The 18,753-nt window shown below is 44.5% G+C and overlaps 1 protein-coding gene across 1 annotated transcript in view; it reads left to right on the forward strand.

Annotated features, from left to right (window-relative positions):
• ABHD2 (abhydrolase domain containing 2, acylglycerol lipase) overlaps positions 1–18,753 on the forward strand; it is a 96,557-nt gene that overhangs the window by 63,096 nt on the left and 14,708 nt on the right. The window contains exon 6 of the mRNA XM_058542423.1: positions 13,700–13,883. Coding sequence (XP_058398406.1) covers positions 13,700–13,883 — 184 coding nt within the window. The remainder of the gene's footprint in view (positions 1–13,699; positions 13,884–18,753) is intronic.

Raw genomic sequence — 18,753 nt, forward strand, 5'->3', positions numbered from 1 at the left:
TTGGGTGATAAGGTCAAACAAATGTGGCCTTAAAAAGGTCAAAAATCCGAAATTCAGACACTTCGTTGAAATCTGAACATGAAACGTCTTTGGTAGCTTCGAAATAGCTAGACACAGATTAGTGTTTCTTAGGTGCTACTGATGTGACTTTAGTTTAAAAAAATGTGTTTTTAGTAAATGTTTCCCTGGACTGGTAAATAAGGAGCAATCCTTCAACAAAGATGGCCTAGTACCTTAAAGCGCAACCCATGTTTGTTACTCTTGACTGATAAACTGAGGTAGTTCAACAATGTGCTAGAACTGAAAAACCTTCAGCACAGTTCATCATGTATGGGATTCTTACGTGTGTAGCTGTCTGTTTATGGGCTTTCTATACTTCAGTACAAATATATTTGTCGACTTTTGTTTCTACATCTAATATCATTATTAATGTTTAATTATTGTTGCTTTGTGATATGGCATAGTATCTGATAGAATTAACCCTGACTCATTGCTTCTTCAGAGTATGCTTTTGTCTCCTTGCCTATTTATTTTTTTCAGTTGAATTTTAGAGTTATTTTGTCAAGTTCTGTGTTGAATTTCTGTATTGGTCAAGATGGACTAGGTTATGCTATGGAAACAAGCAACCCCAAATCTCAGTGGTTTACAAAGAAAGATGTATTTCTTCCTCACACTACACATCCATCATGGGTTGGCAGGGGGGTTCTTTGTCCCTGCCATCACCATCCTTACTTAAGGACGCAGGCTAATGGAGGAGCCACCAACTGGAGCGTTACCCACCCCACAGAGAGTGGAAAGAATGTAGCTCTTGAACCTTCTGCCTGTAAATGATGGCGGTCACTCCTGGTCACAGTTTATTACCAAAGCTAATTACACGGCCAAGCCTACCTTCAGTGGGGTGAAGGAGAAGCATTCTGCCCAAGGAGGGAAAGTAGATATTGGTGAACTCTAGCACAATGTAGCACAATTTTTGAATGGGAATTTTAATGTATAAATTAACTTGGAAAAGTTTATTTTTATAGTATTTACTTTTCTCCTGCAGGAACACGGCCTTTTCCTTCAAGTCTTCCCTTATTTCTCCCGTAAAGAACTTCTAGTTCTCTTTTTGTAGGTCAATGGTTGTCAACATTAGAATTCCCCCTGGTACTTCTAAAAGATACCAATGCCCAGGCCCTGGCCCCAGAGGAGTCTAAGTTACCCACAGGGTTGAGACCACAGATATAGGTCTTACACATCCCTTGTTTCTGCTTCAGTTTTTAAAAAACTTTTTACTATAGAAATGTTCAAATTATACACGAGTAGAGAGAATAGTAAAATGAACTTAGAATAAACCCCTATGTACCCATCACTCAACCTCGACAATTACTCAGCTTATGGCCAATCTTGTGTCATCTGTAAACCACCCCCCTTCCTGTATGCCCTTTCAAAGATTATTTTGGAGCAAGTCCCGGACAGCCTATCATTTCATCTGTGGTGTTTCAGTTTTAGTTTGCTAAACAAAATACCACAGGCTTAAACTACACAAATTTATTTTCTCACAGTTATGGAGGCCAGAAGTCCAAGTTCAAGGCACTTCTGAGGCTTCTCTCCTTGGCTTATAGACGGCCATCTCCTCCTCCATGTCTTCACAGAGTGGTTATCTCACTGTGTGTCCATGTCTGTATCTCTCTCTGTCTGTGTCCTAAGCTCCTCTTCTTACAAGGACACAAGTCATATTGGATTAGGGCCTACCCTAATGACCCCATCTTAACTTAATTACCTCTTTAAAGGCCCTTTCTTCTTCCTTCTTTTTTTTTTTGCCTTCTCAGTTTTGTTTATTTTTAGTACTTAGTTTAAAATATATCACACATACAGAAAATAATGTAACAATTGTATGTTATCCAATACTCAGATTTAACCAGTATTAGCATTTTGCCATATATATTTTTTTAGGGTTTTTTTTTTAATTTTTTGTTTATTGCAGTAACATTGGTTTATAACATTGTATAAATTTCAGGTGTACATCATTATACTTCTATTTCTGCATAGATTACGGTCATGTTAAAGGCCCTTTCTTCAAATTCAGTCACATTCTGTGGTACTGGCGGTTAGGACTTCAATATATGAATTTCAGGAGGACACAATTCAGCCCATAACATAAGCACAATACCATCATCACACCTAAAACACTTAACAGTACTCCTTAGTACCAGTTCAGTTTCCCCAACTGACTTCTATCTTTGTTTTTCCGCTTTAATTATAGTTTGCTCAATTCAGGATCCAGATCAGGTCCATATATTGCAGTTATCCGATAGGTTTCCTAAGCTCCTTTTAGATCTTCTTCCCTTCACTTTTAATAAGCCCTCAACCAAGTTGGCCTCCTCCATGGGGGGTGACCGGATGTGACATTAAGGGGGCTCTGGATCCCCAGGACATACCATAGCCCACCCAGAGTATATTCGAGTACCAGGCACTGGCCTCAGGGTCCTGCTAATCTCAGATCTGCCCAGTTTCTGTTTGGAAGGCGCTTCTCTGGTCTTCACTTGGTTTCTCCTCGTCATTTGGGTCTTGACCAAGACGTCACCTTCTCAGAGAGCCCTTCCTTGACTCCCCTCACCCCACCTCTATCTAATCCCCCCCTTTACATTCTTCACGGCACTTATGATTTGGTGAAATGATGTATTTGTTTGCATGTTTATTACCTGTCTCTCCATCCCAGAAGTCTACTCTATGAGAGCTGGTGGCCTTCGTGCTCCCTGCTATAGCTCCCCAGTGCCTAGAATCCTGCTTGGCCCCATAGAAAGTGCTCACTACATCTGTGGTGACTGAATGAGGACTGAGTGAGGGATAGAAAATGATGGTTTGTGGATGTAAGGTGATATTTTGCAAACTAGCGTGTCTCCCACAGGTGTGCCTCATGGTTATGTGAGCCTTCCTTTGTGCAAACCGCGTCGCTCTTAAACAGATGGCAGGCCTTTCGGGCACTGTGAATACCCTATTGGCCCTTGGAAACTGATCTTGACCAGAGGAAAGCTAAAGAGGGTGTTAACATGAAGCCCTACATTCTTCTTTTCTTGTTATGCAGCCCCCTCAGATCTCTCTTTCTGAGAAAATTATAGAAGACCTTTTCCCACTTATCGAACTAACTCTGTTTCAAACCACAGAAACGCTAATCTCTTGTTATTGGACATCTTTGCTGATGTGATTAGAAATTGTTGAAAACAGATCTCTCTTGAACAGAAGAATTTCCTAAATGGATAATTATGCATTCTTGTGACTTAGAATCCTTTGTGCTGCCTTTGAAAGATAAACACATTAAGGAAAATCCTGCATGACAGCAGTTATCATTTATCTCACATTAACAAGTGCCAGGCGTGCACTGCGTGTTTCCGTGCGTTACCTTCACTTCCTTCTCACTGCTGCCTGGGAGATGGTGTTAGTCTCCCTACTTCACAGGCTTAGGGAGGTTAACTGCCTTGTCTGGGGTCCCATAACTAGTAAGTGGCAGAACCAGCACTCAAACTGTGGGATTCTTAACCCCAACACAATACCACCTCTGTTGTAGTGTTCGTTTCCTGTTTAGGATATTGTGCATTAGACTGTAGAGGGGCAGGGAGATATTTGAGCATTAAAAAGACTTTTCCCTTCTTTGGTGGTAGTGGTCATTACCGTTTTTATTAATAGCTATCGCTTACCTAGCATTGGTTGTGCGCCAGCACTGTTCTGAGCTCTTTAAAGAATTGTGAAATCAGTCATCCCACTTTTACAGCTAAGGCCCAGCAAGGCTGAATCACTTGCTCCAGATTACAAAGCTGCTGAGTGGGCGATCCAGGTTTCCCACCCAGGCAGTCTAGTCCTGGAGTCCATGGTTTTGAACAACAGGCTACATTGCCTTTCCGTGTAGGAGGCTGCATCCTGCTGATACTTCTCAGGAGTAAGGAAATAGTTCCCAGTCAGATGCATTTTAGATTTAAGGCAAAAAAGCATCCAGAAACTTCTCAGAGCCACAGAAATAGGCCTGGTGGGTTTGAGCTCTAGTGTTTGTTCCTCCCACATCCTACATACATTCATGGGGCCAGACCCTGTGATGAGAGTAGAGGCGGGAGTGCAAGTCCCTGCCTTCTCGAAGCTCCCAGTCTAGTGACAAACAGCTCCCCATCCAGGGAGGAGGGGGAGAAACAGTCACAATCATTCCAAAGCTATTGGCTGGGTTTGTCCAAAAAGAATATTTACCAATAGCAACCTTTTCAAGGATAGGCACCAGATTTTAGTTTTCAATTTTTATATTATTTTTTGTTAATCTCCCGCATTTAGTATATCACTTAGAGAGATAAGCTCACGAAATGCCTGCATAAGGAAAAGCCTGTGTTTTAGAGTCCAACAGACAGGAATTTGAGTGCCTGGTTCACAAAGGTTGTTGAAACGGCATGAATATAAAAGTGTATGGCGTGGAGTCCAGCAAATACTGTAAATAGCAATGATTATTGTCTTTATTTGTCTTTCACTCTCACTTTGTGTTTTCTGTGAGCCAGCTGAGAGAAGAAAATGCAAAACTTTACTTGAACAGTTAAATGATCTAGCCTCGACCTCAGTTCCTTACAGTTGACTGCATGTGAACTTTGGCAAGGGCTAATTTGAGAAGCTCTGCTTGTTTAGCATAAAAGTCTGTTTTTGGAGCTTGGTCTGAGTTGTGGCTCTGTTTACAGGGATGGTCAGGCCCAGGTGGTTATTTTGAAGGAGACCACGCTTGCTTTCTAGCTGCACAACCTGCAGTATTGGCTCCTTGCCAGATCTGGTGGGCCCAGGAGCAGGGTCACATGCCTCCAGCTCAAAGCCACTGGCTTCTAAATTCAGAGTCAACTCTTACAGTCAGTGCTGGCAAGTTTTTTTATTGTAGTACATGCTCTATTAGCTATATTTTAACTTTCTAAAAATTATTTTATTAAAAAAAATATTCCTCACCACTTGCATCAGTATAGTTCATAGATTTTTTTACAACTAGCAAATACTAAATATTTCCCTTTTGATGAATTAAATGATATTAGCTGATCTGAGCAAACACAAAAGGTGAAACCGTTAGGATGACTAGTAGAACCCACAAGCGTGAAATTTATCAGTCTTAAATTTCTTATTGAAATAGAGTGCTCTCCTGGATCAGACTGGGTACACAACCCTATCATGTGGATGAGATCAAAGAATAACACTTGAAAATGAAGGAAGACGTAGAAGTCTTGAAGATTTTTTGAAGCGTATTTATTATAAAGAGCTTAATCTTTAATTGGAACAGTGCAGCAGTAGACATGTTGGCTTACTCTTTATCGACTTAATTGATTTTCTAGCCCAGACAATGTTTGGAATATGAGTATTTTTGTCAATGATGCTGCATAAGACCAGTAAATTCAAGAAACATTCTGCTCCATCTTTCTGTCTTTGGCTAAGTGCTTTATCCCCACAGTCCAGTATTCACGTTCAGAGCAAAGTAAAGCTGGATCAAGTCTCCCAGCCAAGGAAATGAACTGAAAACTAGAATTATCCAATTGTGGTTATTCTGACGTCCATTTCTAAGATTCACTCTTGAAGTTTTATGTCCAGCAAGTTAAGAGCCAAGTGACAAAGGGTCTGCGCATTTGATCTTGATTCAAAGAGAGAAAAAAATTAGGAGTTTTTAAAAGTCTCTTGTATATCAGATGAAAGGAATAAAAATAACAACCTGGCTTTGGCCCGCATAAGGTGACTGATTCCCTTAGGATCATGATCCTACTGAGAACTTATGACCGAACACCAAGCTAGAGCATTTTGGCAAAGATTTAAATTGCCTTTTCCTCTGAGTTTAAACAGTGAAGTGGGGCCCTTCCCTTGTTTCTAAACACATGACTTTCTGGCCTCAAGCTGAGAAGAGGTCCCTGAAATCACAGCATTGTCTTCACTTGCTTGGAGAAGGAGCTCATAAATGTCCAACTGAGTTTAATACTGGAATTTCTTGTTTTTTAAACGATCTTTTGGAACCTCTTTGTAAGATCAGAAAACTTTGCCTTGCTTGGAGGGCAGCATTTCAGTCTTAGGAGGGCCAGAGGCCCTATACCTGGGGTGACCATATAATTTAGCGTCCCAACTGAGTCACTTTTGAGAGTGAAAGAGGACCTTCCTAACAACCTCATCAGCATCAGAATAACAGGCAAACTCCAGCACTCTCTCCGGCAAACTAGGATGTATGTCACCCTACTGTATAGCATCCTGTGGAGATCACCCACCATCCAGGACATCTTGCCATAAGGAGTTGCAGACAGTGATTTTTAAGGAACTTCTGTTTTGTTTTTACTGCTCAATCTATCTGAAGACATTTGATTAGATCCTGAACACAGATGTTTCTATAAGCTTCTCATGTCTATCATTTTAATTGATGCAGACTCAATTTTGAATTGTATTCATGATTCCAGATGACAACCATGAATTATGTTGCCTCTGCAACAGTCAAGTGTTCTAATGGCAGAAGGACACAGTGGCAAGAGAGGAGGAAGAGGAGACGAGTGAAGAGAGAGGGAGAATGGGAAGTGAAGGCTGTGAATTTGCAGAAGCTCAAGCCTCTTAGTTAAACATCTGACAAGATCATCTGCCGAGAGTCACCAAGCATTGAGGTGGTGCCCAGGGGCCGGAGTTGAGGGACTGTGATGGGGGTAATATCGAGAGCAGGATTGTGGGGAAGCAGTGGCAGGGTCTGCACTTGCAGGGTAAGGTCTGAATACTTAACCTTCAGCCAGAAGAGGGCACTTTTAGGCATTGTATACCTGAGAAAACAAAGCTAAAAGCAGTCATTTGTGAAAATTTTCATTTCAGAGATAAGGACAAGTCCAACTAATAAGATAGGCAAAGAGGCTCTCCTTTATTTCTGCAGCTGTTTTCTTCATGAGTGACTCAGCTTTGCAGTAGCTTCCCCACAGCTCTAAGAAGTGACTCACAGACCTTCACTATGAAAATGAGAGGGACTGCTAGGCCCACCAGCAAGCCATGTTGTTGCCTGACCAGACCATTTTCTTGGATTCAATTTAGTGGGAAAGATATTTAGATAATTCTTTCCCAGCCCCTGCACGGTCACACTAGCCAGTATTGTGTACTTTCATGCCACATGATTCAAACTTCCTTCTTACCTAGCTAACATGGGTGGCACACCCACCCGTGCCAGGCCCAGGCGTGATGTGGGGAGACAGATGACTCAAAGTCTTCATCCACGAGGAACACCACGTCTCTGGGTCCCTGTATTTGAGTGTACTTAGTCATGTTAGTGCCATTTGAGGAAATGGCTTTTGAAATAGTAGCTTTCAGGCAGCCTCAGCCTTCTCTTTGTTTAGGGGTGGGAGGTTGAGGACAAAGGTCTTTTCTGTTCTCAGCAGGTTGCTTTTCCAAGATGGCCCTGTAGCACTCATCTCTCTAAAGCCAAGTTAGTGTCTCATATTTCGCCTTGTCTTAGAAAGCTACAGCAAAATTAGATACCTTAATCTTGTTACTGGTGCTAATTCCATAAGGATTAAATACATAGAACCTCATTAAAATCCTCCTAGTGTTACAAAACGGATTGCTGTAGCTTTTAGTGAAACAGGCCAGGGAGGGGCTCCCAGACACTGAGAGCGTGTGGTAACCGCCATCAGATGGAGATCCCAGGAGGACCCAGCACCCACCGGGAGGCTGATCCTGGGCTGGGCAGACACCACATCCTTGCCTTCTTGCCTGGAAGAGATGGCAGCTCTTCACAAAACACTCAACAGCATGTCCAGCATTAAGCAGGGCTAGCCCTTTATCCAGACCAGATGTGTTTGTGTTTAACGAAACTGAGGCTCCCAGGGGGCCTACACAATTAGTTGTAATTGCCCCTCAGTGGTGTAGCAAATCCAAGTTTTGTAACTGCCCCAGTGACATCTGAGCATCTGCTCTAGGTCTCAAATAATTAGGCTCCAACTTGGGTGAAGGCAGATGGGTCTAAAAGGAATCAGATGGTGAGAAAGTAAGACTTTTAATAATTAAAACATAAGTCCCTGCAGTCTTGTTACTTGTGTAGATTTAGGATGCAAGGCAAAGGACTTGGGCTCTGGGGTTAGATGTGGGTCCAAAGTCCAGCTCTCCCATTCACTCACCACGTGAGGCTGGGCAAGTCATTTCATCCCTTTAAATCCGCTTCCTCATCTGTGTTTGAGATCCTAGTACAGGGCCTGCAACCTAGTGCATCCAGCCTTCCATCCATTCATTTAGGTCATACTGATCCAGTGCCCACGCAGCATCTGGCCCCACGGATACGGTGGCAAACAAGACCAAGAATATCTCTGCTTTTTGGAATTTATAACCTAATGAGGCTCATTCAGTGTTAAAACAAACCATAAAGACATAAATAATTAGCCAAGGGATAAACAAAATTAAGCAGAACCTCAAGGAAATGGTGAAGTAAAGATTTTAGTAACAATTGAAAATAAGTCCCTCAGTAGCATTTCTTATGCAGACAAATAACGTCCCCTGCACAAGCTGCAAAACCACTGCTCCAGCATGAGGGAGATGTTCAGTGTCTTTAGTGTAGTTGAAACCGGTCTCAGGGGATTTCAGCATCTTTCTTTTTATTCTTTATTTTCACTAGATTTTTTAAGTGGCTGGATTTTTATTGAAGTAATGTATATACATAGTAAAAACATTCAAACAGTGCAAAAGTCTATATACAGTGAGTCAAACGACATCTTCCTCTCACCCTAGACCCCCAATTCTCCTCTCCAGAAAATCTCTATCTGCTACAGTTTTTCATTGAATGCTCAAGCAGATATGTGTGCACATATAAGCCCTTTAAAACCCAAGTGCACATGAGGTGGTGCCATCCCCACTGCTCTGCCCCTGTTTCTGTCCCCTGCTAAGATGGCTTGGAGTCATTCCACGTCAGCATGTTGGACTCTGCATTGTTCTTTTTCACAGCAATTTAACTAGGCCTCTATTGATGGGCATTTAGGTTGTTTCCAAATCTTTTCTGTTACAAAGAGTGCTGCAATGAATATTCTTACATACTTTTGCACACATGTGCATCCATCTGTGCACACATCTGCAGTATAAAGTCCCCCAAAGTGGAATTCCTGGACCAAAGGAATGGTCTTTTAAAAACCTTAATAGATGTTGTTACCACATTGCTTTCTGAAGGCTATACCAGTGCACACTCTTTCTGGATGGGCCAGCGGGGCTGTTCCCCACACCCTCCCCAGTCTTGGGTATTGGCAAACTTGTTCATCTTTTTTAATATGGGCGGTGGAAAATGATTTCTAATTGTCATTTTAATTTGCATTTATTTAACTATGAGTGATATGAAGCATCTTTTTGAACTGCCCTTTTAAAAGACAAAAGAAACAGAAAATTGAGGTTTCATCCACCTTTCCTGTCAACTAGGACAGTGGTTCTCAAAGTGTGGTCCCTGGACCAGCAGCATCAATATCACCTGGGAACCTGTTAGAAATGCAAATTCTCAGCCCACCCAGACCTCCTGAATCAGGAATTCTGGAGGTGGGGCCTGGCAATCTATGTTGTAACAAGCCCTCTGTTTAGGCCCCACCCCTAGAGTTTCTGATTCAATAGGTTTGGGGTGAGGCCCAAGAACATGCATTTTGAACTAGTTCCCAGGCAATGCTGTTGCTGCTTGTCCAAGGTGCACACTGTGAGAACCACTGGGCTAGAGCATCATTCATGCAGTGATGTATAACCTCAATGCAGCTTTTCTAATTTCACTCTTTATAGGAAAGATTACCAGAAAGCAACTGTATGTATTTAGAGATTTAAAGATTTTTTTTTTTTTTTTTGGTGAGGAAGACCAGCCCTGAGCTAACATCTGATGCCAATCCTCCTTTTTTTTTTTATTGGCTGAGGAAGATTGGCCCTGAGCTAACATCCGTGCCCATCCTCCTCTACTTTATATGGGACGCCGCCACAGCATGGCTGGACAAGCGGTGCGTCAGTGCGCACCTGGGAGCCGAACCGGCGAACCCCAGGCCGCCACAGTGGAGCGCGCACACTTAACTGCTTGCACCACCGGGCCGGCCCCTTAAAGATTATTTTTGTTAGGTGTTTCTTGGACCTGGAGGAAGTACCAGGTTGTGTTGAGGGAGGACTTGCCACCTGTGGAAACCTGGCTTGGAGGAAATGTTTGGAAAGCAGCTACCAGGCCAACAGCCCTGCTTCAGATGCTTCCAAAAGGCAGAGCAGTGCCCCCATGTGTGAAGGTCGTTTACTGCAAGTGGAAAGGGAAGGAAGTCTGAAAAGGGATGTTCCAGAGACAGTGGGAGGATGCCTCAAAAAAATGTTTTCTCACATCCATCTGAACCAGAGAGATCCTTGGTCCTTAGACCAGGGGCTCTCAGCCCTGGTTGCACTTTGGAATCACTTGGGAATCTTGCAAAAGAACATGCATCCCGGGGTCCCACTCCCAGATATTCTGATTTAATTAGTCTGGGCAGGGCCCACGCATTAGTGTCTATTGCTGTTGTTTTACAAGATCCCTATGTGATTCTAATGTGCAATCAGATTGAAGAACACTGTTTTGGAGAAAAATCTAGAAATCTAGTTTGGCCTTTTCAAGTGTTGAGCTACAATTCTTTGTTTAAATGATTTTTTTTTTTTTGTAAAATACATACAACATAAAATTTACTATCTTCACCATTTTTAAGTGCACAGTTCAGTAGTGTTAAGTATATTCACACTGTAGTGCAACCAATCTCCAGAAGACTTTTCATCTTGCAAAACTAAGACTCTATACCCATTAAACAATCATTCCCCCTCCCCTCAGCCTCTGGCAACCACCATTCAACTTTCTGTCTCTATGAATTTGACCACTCTGAGTACCTCAGATAAGAGGAATCGTATAGTATTTGTCTTTTTGTGACTGGCTTATCTCACTTAGCATAACATCCTTTGGGTTCATCCATAGTGTAGCATGTATCAGTGTTTCCTTCCTTTTTAAGGCTGAATAATATTCCATTTTATGGATATACCACATTTTGTTTATGCATTCATCTATTGATGGACACTTGAGTTGCTTCCACATTTTGGCTATTGTGAATAAAGTTGCTATGAACATGGGTGTACTTAAATGATATTTTTAGAAGAGAATTAACAGTTATAGTTAACATTAGATGCTTATCATGTTCCGTGCCCTGGTCTTAGCTCTTTACCTATGTCACTGTATTGAATCCTCCAAACAACTCTATGAGGTATTTACTATGATTGCCTCCATTTTACAGATGAGGAAACAGACCCAGGATGGTTGGGTAACTTGCCCAAGGTCATAGTATCTCCCAAAGTTCCTGCATGATAAAAACCATCTGGAGTGTTTGTTAAAAGAACCCGTTCCCAGGCCCCATCCTGTTCCTGTAGACTCCGAGCCTCCAGCAGGGAACCCGGAAGCTGTAGACTGTTCTCGTCCCCAGGGCTTGCTTGTCATCAGAGGGAAGTTGGGAGCATTTGGGGCCCCTAAGTGGTAGGCCCAGGCAGTCTGACCACAGAGCCCTTTCACTCAGCTGGGAGGCCAGGCTGCCTCATCCAGGCCGTGTTTATAAGGCCCCTTATGGCCTGAGGGAGGTGAACGAATGTCTCTAACAGGATTTCTAAATTTTTTATTTGTTGTGTGACCGAGTGGCTGTGCTAGCCACCGAGTGCTTTTGAAGACCCCCCTCTTTTACGTCACAGCTCCGCAGTTTAAACCCAGCATTCCCTAGAGGTACAATAGTCCTTCCACTGCTACCTTTTTAAAAAGAGAAACTTGGATGAATGACCTAGTTGGGGACGAAAGGCTGGCACTTCAAATTCCAAAGTTAACGCGTTCAAGGTTCCTTCAGGAGCCTGTCACCAGGACCCACTCAGAGGCCATCAGAATCCACTCAAGTCATTAGCTGTTTATTGAAGGCCTGCAAACTGCCACAACCCTGCTGGATACAGGAGGGAGGAAAAGAGCAGATACCTGATGTCTCACTGTAAAGAGAGACGTGCTTGCTTCTCAGAGTAAAGCCTGATCTTTCCGTGCTGGGAGCAAGCATCTCTTTGGCCTCCAGTTTTTCCCTTAGTCTTAAGCATCTTTTGCCGCCTTCCGAGCCTCAGGTGCTCCCAATATTTCCCGACTGTGATCATTAGTCAGAGTCTAGGGGCTGTTGTCTGGAAGGAGGCATGAGGGGGCCTCCGGAGGTGTCAGGAATATTCTACATCTTGACCTGGGCAATGGCTACATGGTCGTAAACATGTATAAATTCACCCACTGTGCACTTCCCTGAGTGTATATTATACTGCATTAAAAGAAAAAAGAACAGGGCAGCTTTATGTGTATTGTTACACAATGTTTTCTAAGACATATTGTTAAAAAAAAAAGGTAAGCAAGGTACTACACAATATGTGTGCTACTGTTGATATTTTTAAAAAGAATATAGGAAATTACCTTTTACCACATCTTCTATGTCTTTTAAATTTTGTGCCATGTGCATGAGTTACCTATTCAAAAACTTTTTTCAATGCAGATTCCCTCATCTTACTGAATCAGCTTCTCTGGGGGTTAAGCCCAGGAATGCCCATTTCTAACACCCTCTCCAGGTGATTCTAACATGCACCACAGTTTGAGAACCCCTGCGTGGGGTTGTGCTGGCTTAGGCTGCATCCCAATATAAGAGGAAGAAGGATGTAATGGGAGTTTGCCACAGGCTCAAATGGTAGTGCCCCCCGTGCCTCGCTGGTTAGGGAAGGAGCCGTTCAGCTCTTATCAGGGATGTCGAAACCTCTGAGCTGGTGCCGAGGTCAGCAGCTTGTGTTTCCATTGTAACTCCATGCTCTCCTCCTGCCAGTCTGTCTTGTACATGCTTCTGGCCAACGTCCCTAACTTTCCCTGTTAGGTTTTACTTTAAACTGGCTCCCTGAAGAGCAAGGGATTGGGTCTTAGAAGGATGTGATAAATCCCTTCACTCACATATGGCCACTAACCTCCTCTTAGCAAAGCTGCTGAGACATAACATGGCTTCAGCCACTTCTCAAGGGGACACCAGCTGAGATCATCCCTCCTGGGCAAACTGGGCCCCACTGAGAAGTCTCCTCTGTGTGTTTCTGAATGGGTCTGCCTCCCTTGGCACCCTGTCCGTACGTCACCAAGAACGTTTTATCCTAATCCTATAGAGCATCCTGGCCGTCCCTCTGGACTGAAGTTTCTTTCCTTCCTTCCCCCATGCTGACAAGAAGATCCTGTAAATAACATCCACTTGGTACTCTTCTTAACACCATGAATCATGGTACACATGGGTATAGCATCCTGTTTTGTAGCCTAAGAAGCTAATCCCAAAGGTTTTGCTCTTGCTCGTTTACATCTGTGCGAACAAATGTGCTCATGCACACCCTGAATATCTGTTTTGATTTCCGTGAGCGTCTAGCCAGGTTTCTTACCAGTCACCTTTAAAGGAGCATTGCACACCTGTTGGATACACGATACCTCCCCTCCTGGGCACTGCTGATGCTGTTTCCTCTTATACCAAGGGGCATCTTGGAACTTCTCTCCAGGTAGCCCAGGAGAAGTGTCCGTCTGTCTGTCTCTCTCTCTCTCTCCACACACACACACACACACGCACGTGTATTTCTCTCTCTCTCTGTTAGTATCTTGGTACCCATTTGGTAACCCTCCAGCTTGTACTTTCTCTGATCTTTATGCACCTAAAATGATTGAGTGGCTTTACTCTGTCCACAGGCTGCACCTGGGAATTTGGAGCCATGGTCAACTACATCAAGAAGACATACCCCCTGACCCAGCTGGTCGTCGTGGGCTTTAGCCTTGGTGGTAACATCGTGTGCAAATACCTGGGGGAGACTCAGGCAAACCAAGAAAAGGTCCTGTGCTGCGTCAGCGTGTGTCAGGGGTACAGCGCACTGAGGTGAGTGACCCCCAACACATGCTCCCACTCCTTCCTTCCATCCGGTCCCTCAGTTAACACCATTTATTGAGATGCCTCAGTGCACCAGACACTGGTCCGTGAAGGTCAGGGGAAATGCTGTGACAGACTGAGGAGAAGTTTCTGGGTCTTGGATTCATCTTGTTTTGCTTCCACATCATACACTGGAGTTGTCCTCTTAGACCCCTTAAGTCTGGGATATGCAGCTGTATTTTGGGATCAGATCTGAAATTGACTAAGCCAAAGCCACCCTTCACAGCTGCTGTTTCCCGGTGGAGTCTCTGTGAGGTGACTCACTCCCTTCACGCTCCAGGAGTTTTGTAGACCTGTGGGTTTATGAAGAACACAGGAGACTGGCAAACCAGGCCCTGAGAGCTGGGCCTCATGATCCCAGATTCCTCCCACCTACAGAGGAGTCGAGTCTCAGATGGCATCTGGAGGGGACCTGCAGAAGTCATTTAATCTGAGCCCTCACCTTCAAGTATCCGTCTCTCTCAAGCATCCCAGGCGTCGCCACAAAGGAGATGACCTACTAGGTCAAGTTTATCTTGCTCCTTGGTCTCTGCAGGATGAGTCCTAGGAGGGCATTATCGTCTGCTCTGACTCCCCCTCCAGATCAGTGTGGTCCCAGAGCTCTCGACAGTCACCACACTCACACACACATTCATTCGCACACATCTCTCCAGACTCGTCAAGTGCACTCATATATTTTTCTGTACTCATTCTTCATGATAATATCTTTTGCATTACAAATGAATCCTTCCTTTTTGGCTCACCTATATCTCTCATGGTATAGTTTAAACCTATTTCATCATTTTCCGATGGATAGAGGCTATCTCTGTTATTTCTAAAAATATGTATTACTGGAATTTGAAGCCAGCACATCCAAAGGGCCAGAATTCAGCCTCTGCCTATGAGGCTTCAACCTGGCCAAAAAGGAGCATTTAAATGTACCCAAAGTAGGCATGAATGACATCCCTGATGGAACCTTTCCTGAATTCTAGGACCAAGGCCTGGGTTCCAGTTTTCCTCACCTGCAAAATGGGGATGACAGTAATAATAAATAGTACCTACGTCATAGCACCATTGTGAGAGTGAAATGAGTATGAAGTACTCAGAACAGCGCGAAGCACCTAGAAAGTCAGTCGGTGACTGTTCATTATCGTCGTCATCAGCCACTGTCAAATGAGAAGCAGATTAGCTCAGTGGCTCACAAAGACCAGTCTGGTGAGCTGGTGATTGTCTCACTTCATTAAGAATCACTTGGGGGATCGTGTTAGAAATAAATTCAGTTTCTTGGGCCCCACCCCTGGAGATTCTGATTCATGAGTCTGGGCATGAGGCCAGACATCTGCATTTGGACACGTTTCACAGGTGACTGCTGATATTTAGCCACGTTTGGCAGTTACTGGGCCTGGCACCTCAGTGGTCTCTCCGGCTCTAGTATTGCAGGCCTAGGCTGGTCCCCCGATCTTTCTGTTGGGAATCCTCCCCTTCACTCCCCTCTACGCTCTGGAGAGCCAGCTGAAAGGACATATTCCTTTATCTTTGCTTGACTAGAAATATTCAACTCCCAGTTCATAGCCAGTATGTAACCAGAATTCACCAAAGTCCCATCCTGCCCAGTAACTGGGATAATAGAGAGGTGAGCAAGGGGCCTACCACAAGATTCAAGGGGGCGGGCCTGGCAGGAGGACCCTGCTCGCTCTCACTGACAAATGGTCCAGTTTGTGGCAAGCCTTCTATCCTCCGTGAAATTGGAATCGCGGGCATCCCCTGCTAAACCAAGTGCTGTGAAATTCCTGTGAACACTGACTCTGTGTTCAGAGAGCCCTGGATTTCATTAGTAGGAGAGTGTGGGACAAGTTTGTTTTCTTTTATTTTCCCAATGCACAAGATCTTAAATGACACAATAGCTTCATTTCATTTTGCTGCGGTAGCGCCATCTGCTGTTGGCAAGAGCACGTGAGCCGCACGTTTGGGGAACCAAGGTGTGCGAACTACGGCAAGGGTTTAAAAGCTAGGCAACTAACATCTGTGAGGGTCTGTACATTTTGTAGACATAGTCTATACCACCCCTCTTTGAGACCTCCAAGGCCCTCATACTCATAGTTACTTATCGTCACATCAGCCTCGTGCGTGAGGAGAGAAAGAGGCAGCTTTATCCTCTGGAGCACAGAGACTAATGCTGGGGCCAAGATCCTGTGGCCCTACACATGGGAACTGGTGACAGGTCAGGAAGACACCATCGCACTGTGTGTGCTGGCACTGCCCAGGACGCAGGTCCCCTCACCAAAGGAGAGTGCCTCACTTTAAACCAGTGTAACCTTTTCTTTCCTGCCAAGGCTTGAGGGCGATGAGCCTTCTCAGCACTGGGATGATGGCAGCCATGCTTCCTTTCGTGGAGGTGGAGCAGGGAGGGCTCATCGACCTCTACGGGGGCCACACGGGAGTCGATGCTTCTGGTAAATCCTCCTGGTTGAGTCTAGAGAACCGCTTGTCAGTGACCGTCCCCCCTTCTGGCTTCTCGTCTTGTAGCGCACCTCCCCTCTAGCCAGAGCTAGTTCATGGCTCGGAAGCCAGCGCCCGCTTGCTGTAGTTAGCAGAGTCTAGCTGCTACCTGACAAGCTTCATTGTGTGATGTGCTGAACCCCGAAGGAGGGAGACAAAAGCCCTGGAACTACATGGTATGTAGCCGACTTCACAGGTTCCCTCAGCATAAACAGCTGCCAACCAGCCCTGGACATCTGTGTGGTCAGAGGCAGTCTACCTCTCTGGTTTAGTTAATCATCTGAAACTTGATTATGAAGAGCCTTGATTATGAATTCATCCAGCGAATGGCGACCAGACAGGAATGTGAGAGGGAGAAGTAGTGGTGCCTGAAGATCCCCACAGATTCGTTCATTCCCTGATTCTTTCAGTAAGAATTCTTTCTTCTAGGGAGTGGGGATGGAGCTGGGAACAAGCCAGAGAAATTCCCTGCCCTCACAGGGTTTAACAAAAAGGGAAGGGAAGGTTTTTTGGTCTGGTTTCAGGTAAAATCAATTCTTCATTTCTGAAGAAGACCTCAACAATCTTGCATTGCAGAATCTGCCAATAATAATAGGATTAAAATACAAGCATTTTATTGCAGTTTGGGTATAAGAGATAGTGTGACGGAGAGCCTCACAGAACTTAATGGCAATAGAATGGTGTTTACAAAGCAGCAAGCCAACAAATGCATGTCACTAATAGATTACACAGTGGGCATATGGGTGCCAAGGAAGTCCTCGGTCAAGTGGGGAGGGATTTTGGAAGGAGGCGCGGGTGAGGAGGACAGTAGCACCGTGCCCAGGCTGGGGACAGAGCCCCCATAAAGGACAATAGAGGAATTACCTGGTCTCCCTAAATGCAGTTATGTTCCTGGCTGTGTTCCTAGCGATGTGTGTGAGCGTCACTAAGTCTTAGCCACTTGAACATCCCAGTGTTTTTAGCAGGCCTTTCCTGCCAAGGAGAAGGGCCAGGCACCACTTGTCCTGCCGAATGGCGTATCTGTTCTCTCTTTTGCTTTTAATGGGCAAACTCCAGACTATGGATGAGTTTATGACAAAAGCGAGCGTTATTGTTCATAAGGTCCCTTAGTAGAATTGTACCTTCATCGAATCTGTGTTTATAGTTGAAGAGCTGTCCAACAGTTTTAACAATCAGTAATTTTGTATCAGAGCTAAGTGAAGGGGAAAAATCTGCTGAGCTGAGACAAAACTCTATGGGCAGGACTCCAACCTAGGAAATGGCTTAGCTTTTCCACCAGTCAGTTGTGAAGCTGACCAAATGGTTTGCCCTCAGTGCCTCAGGGATTTTTGTTTATTTTTTGTTGTTAATTTTTTTAATCAGAAAAATGAGGGTGTATGACATATGCTTTGACTTAGTAATCCCATTCCTGTAAAAGTACATCCTAAGGGAAAGTATTCTGATAAGGAAGAAAGGGAGTTGGCGGGTGGCCATCCCTTCTCCTGTCTGAGCTCCCCGCCCCATCCTACCACAGAGCCCAGCCAGGCAGGCATGAGGGCTTCTGGGCCCACTCCCCAGTAGGTTGGAGGGATAGTTTTCTTTTGCCTGCACTCTCAAGCTGAACTAGCTGGAAGTAATGACCTCTCTGGAGGTCAGCCCTGCCCCTGAACCCCTGAACCCAAGCTGGTAGCCCAGAGCCTCTGCCTGGGTCTCTTGGGTCCAGAGGCTCCGCCATCCTTCATCTCAGAGGCCACACTGTTCAAGGCTGGTCCTGGTTTTGCTCCCACTGCAGTATGACTGTCTTGTAAGGCCAAGTTAACAGTAGCCCACATGTCCAGCATGAGAGAGAGTTATAAATTGTGATACACAAATTTAGTAGAAGACGAAGCAGCTTTTATTTTTAAAAATCAAGAAAATGGGGGCTGGCCTGGTGGCATAGCGGTTAAGTGCACAAGCTCCACTGCGGCGGCCCGGGGTTCGCAGGTTTGGATCCCGGGCTCTGACCTCTGCACCGCTTGTTAAGCCATGCTGTGGCGGCATCCCATATAAAGTAGAGGAAGATGGGCACAGATGTTAGCCCAGGGCCAGTCTTCCTCAGCAAAAAGATGAGGATTGGCACCAGACTGATCTTTGTCACCAAAAAAAAAAAAATCAAGATAATGCATAACATGACAGAATGTCTATATTAAAAGTAGAGAGGAAGGCCACTATGTAAAAATATGATTGTAGGGAGGGGGAAATGGGGAGTCATAGTTTAGTGGGTATAGAGTTTCAGATTTGCAAGATGAAAAAGTTCTGGAGATCTGTTACACAACAATATGAATATACTTAACACTACTGAACTATATACTTAAAAATGGTC

Source organism: Diceros bicornis, chromosome 5 (genome assembly GCF_020826845.1).
Source record: "Diceros bicornis minor isolate mBicDic1 chromosome 5, mDicBic1.mat.cur, whole genome shotgun sequence".
Classification (NCBI taxonomy): domain Eukaryota; kingdom Metazoa; phylum Chordata; class Mammalia; order Perissodactyla; family Rhinocerotidae; genus Diceros; species Diceros bicornis.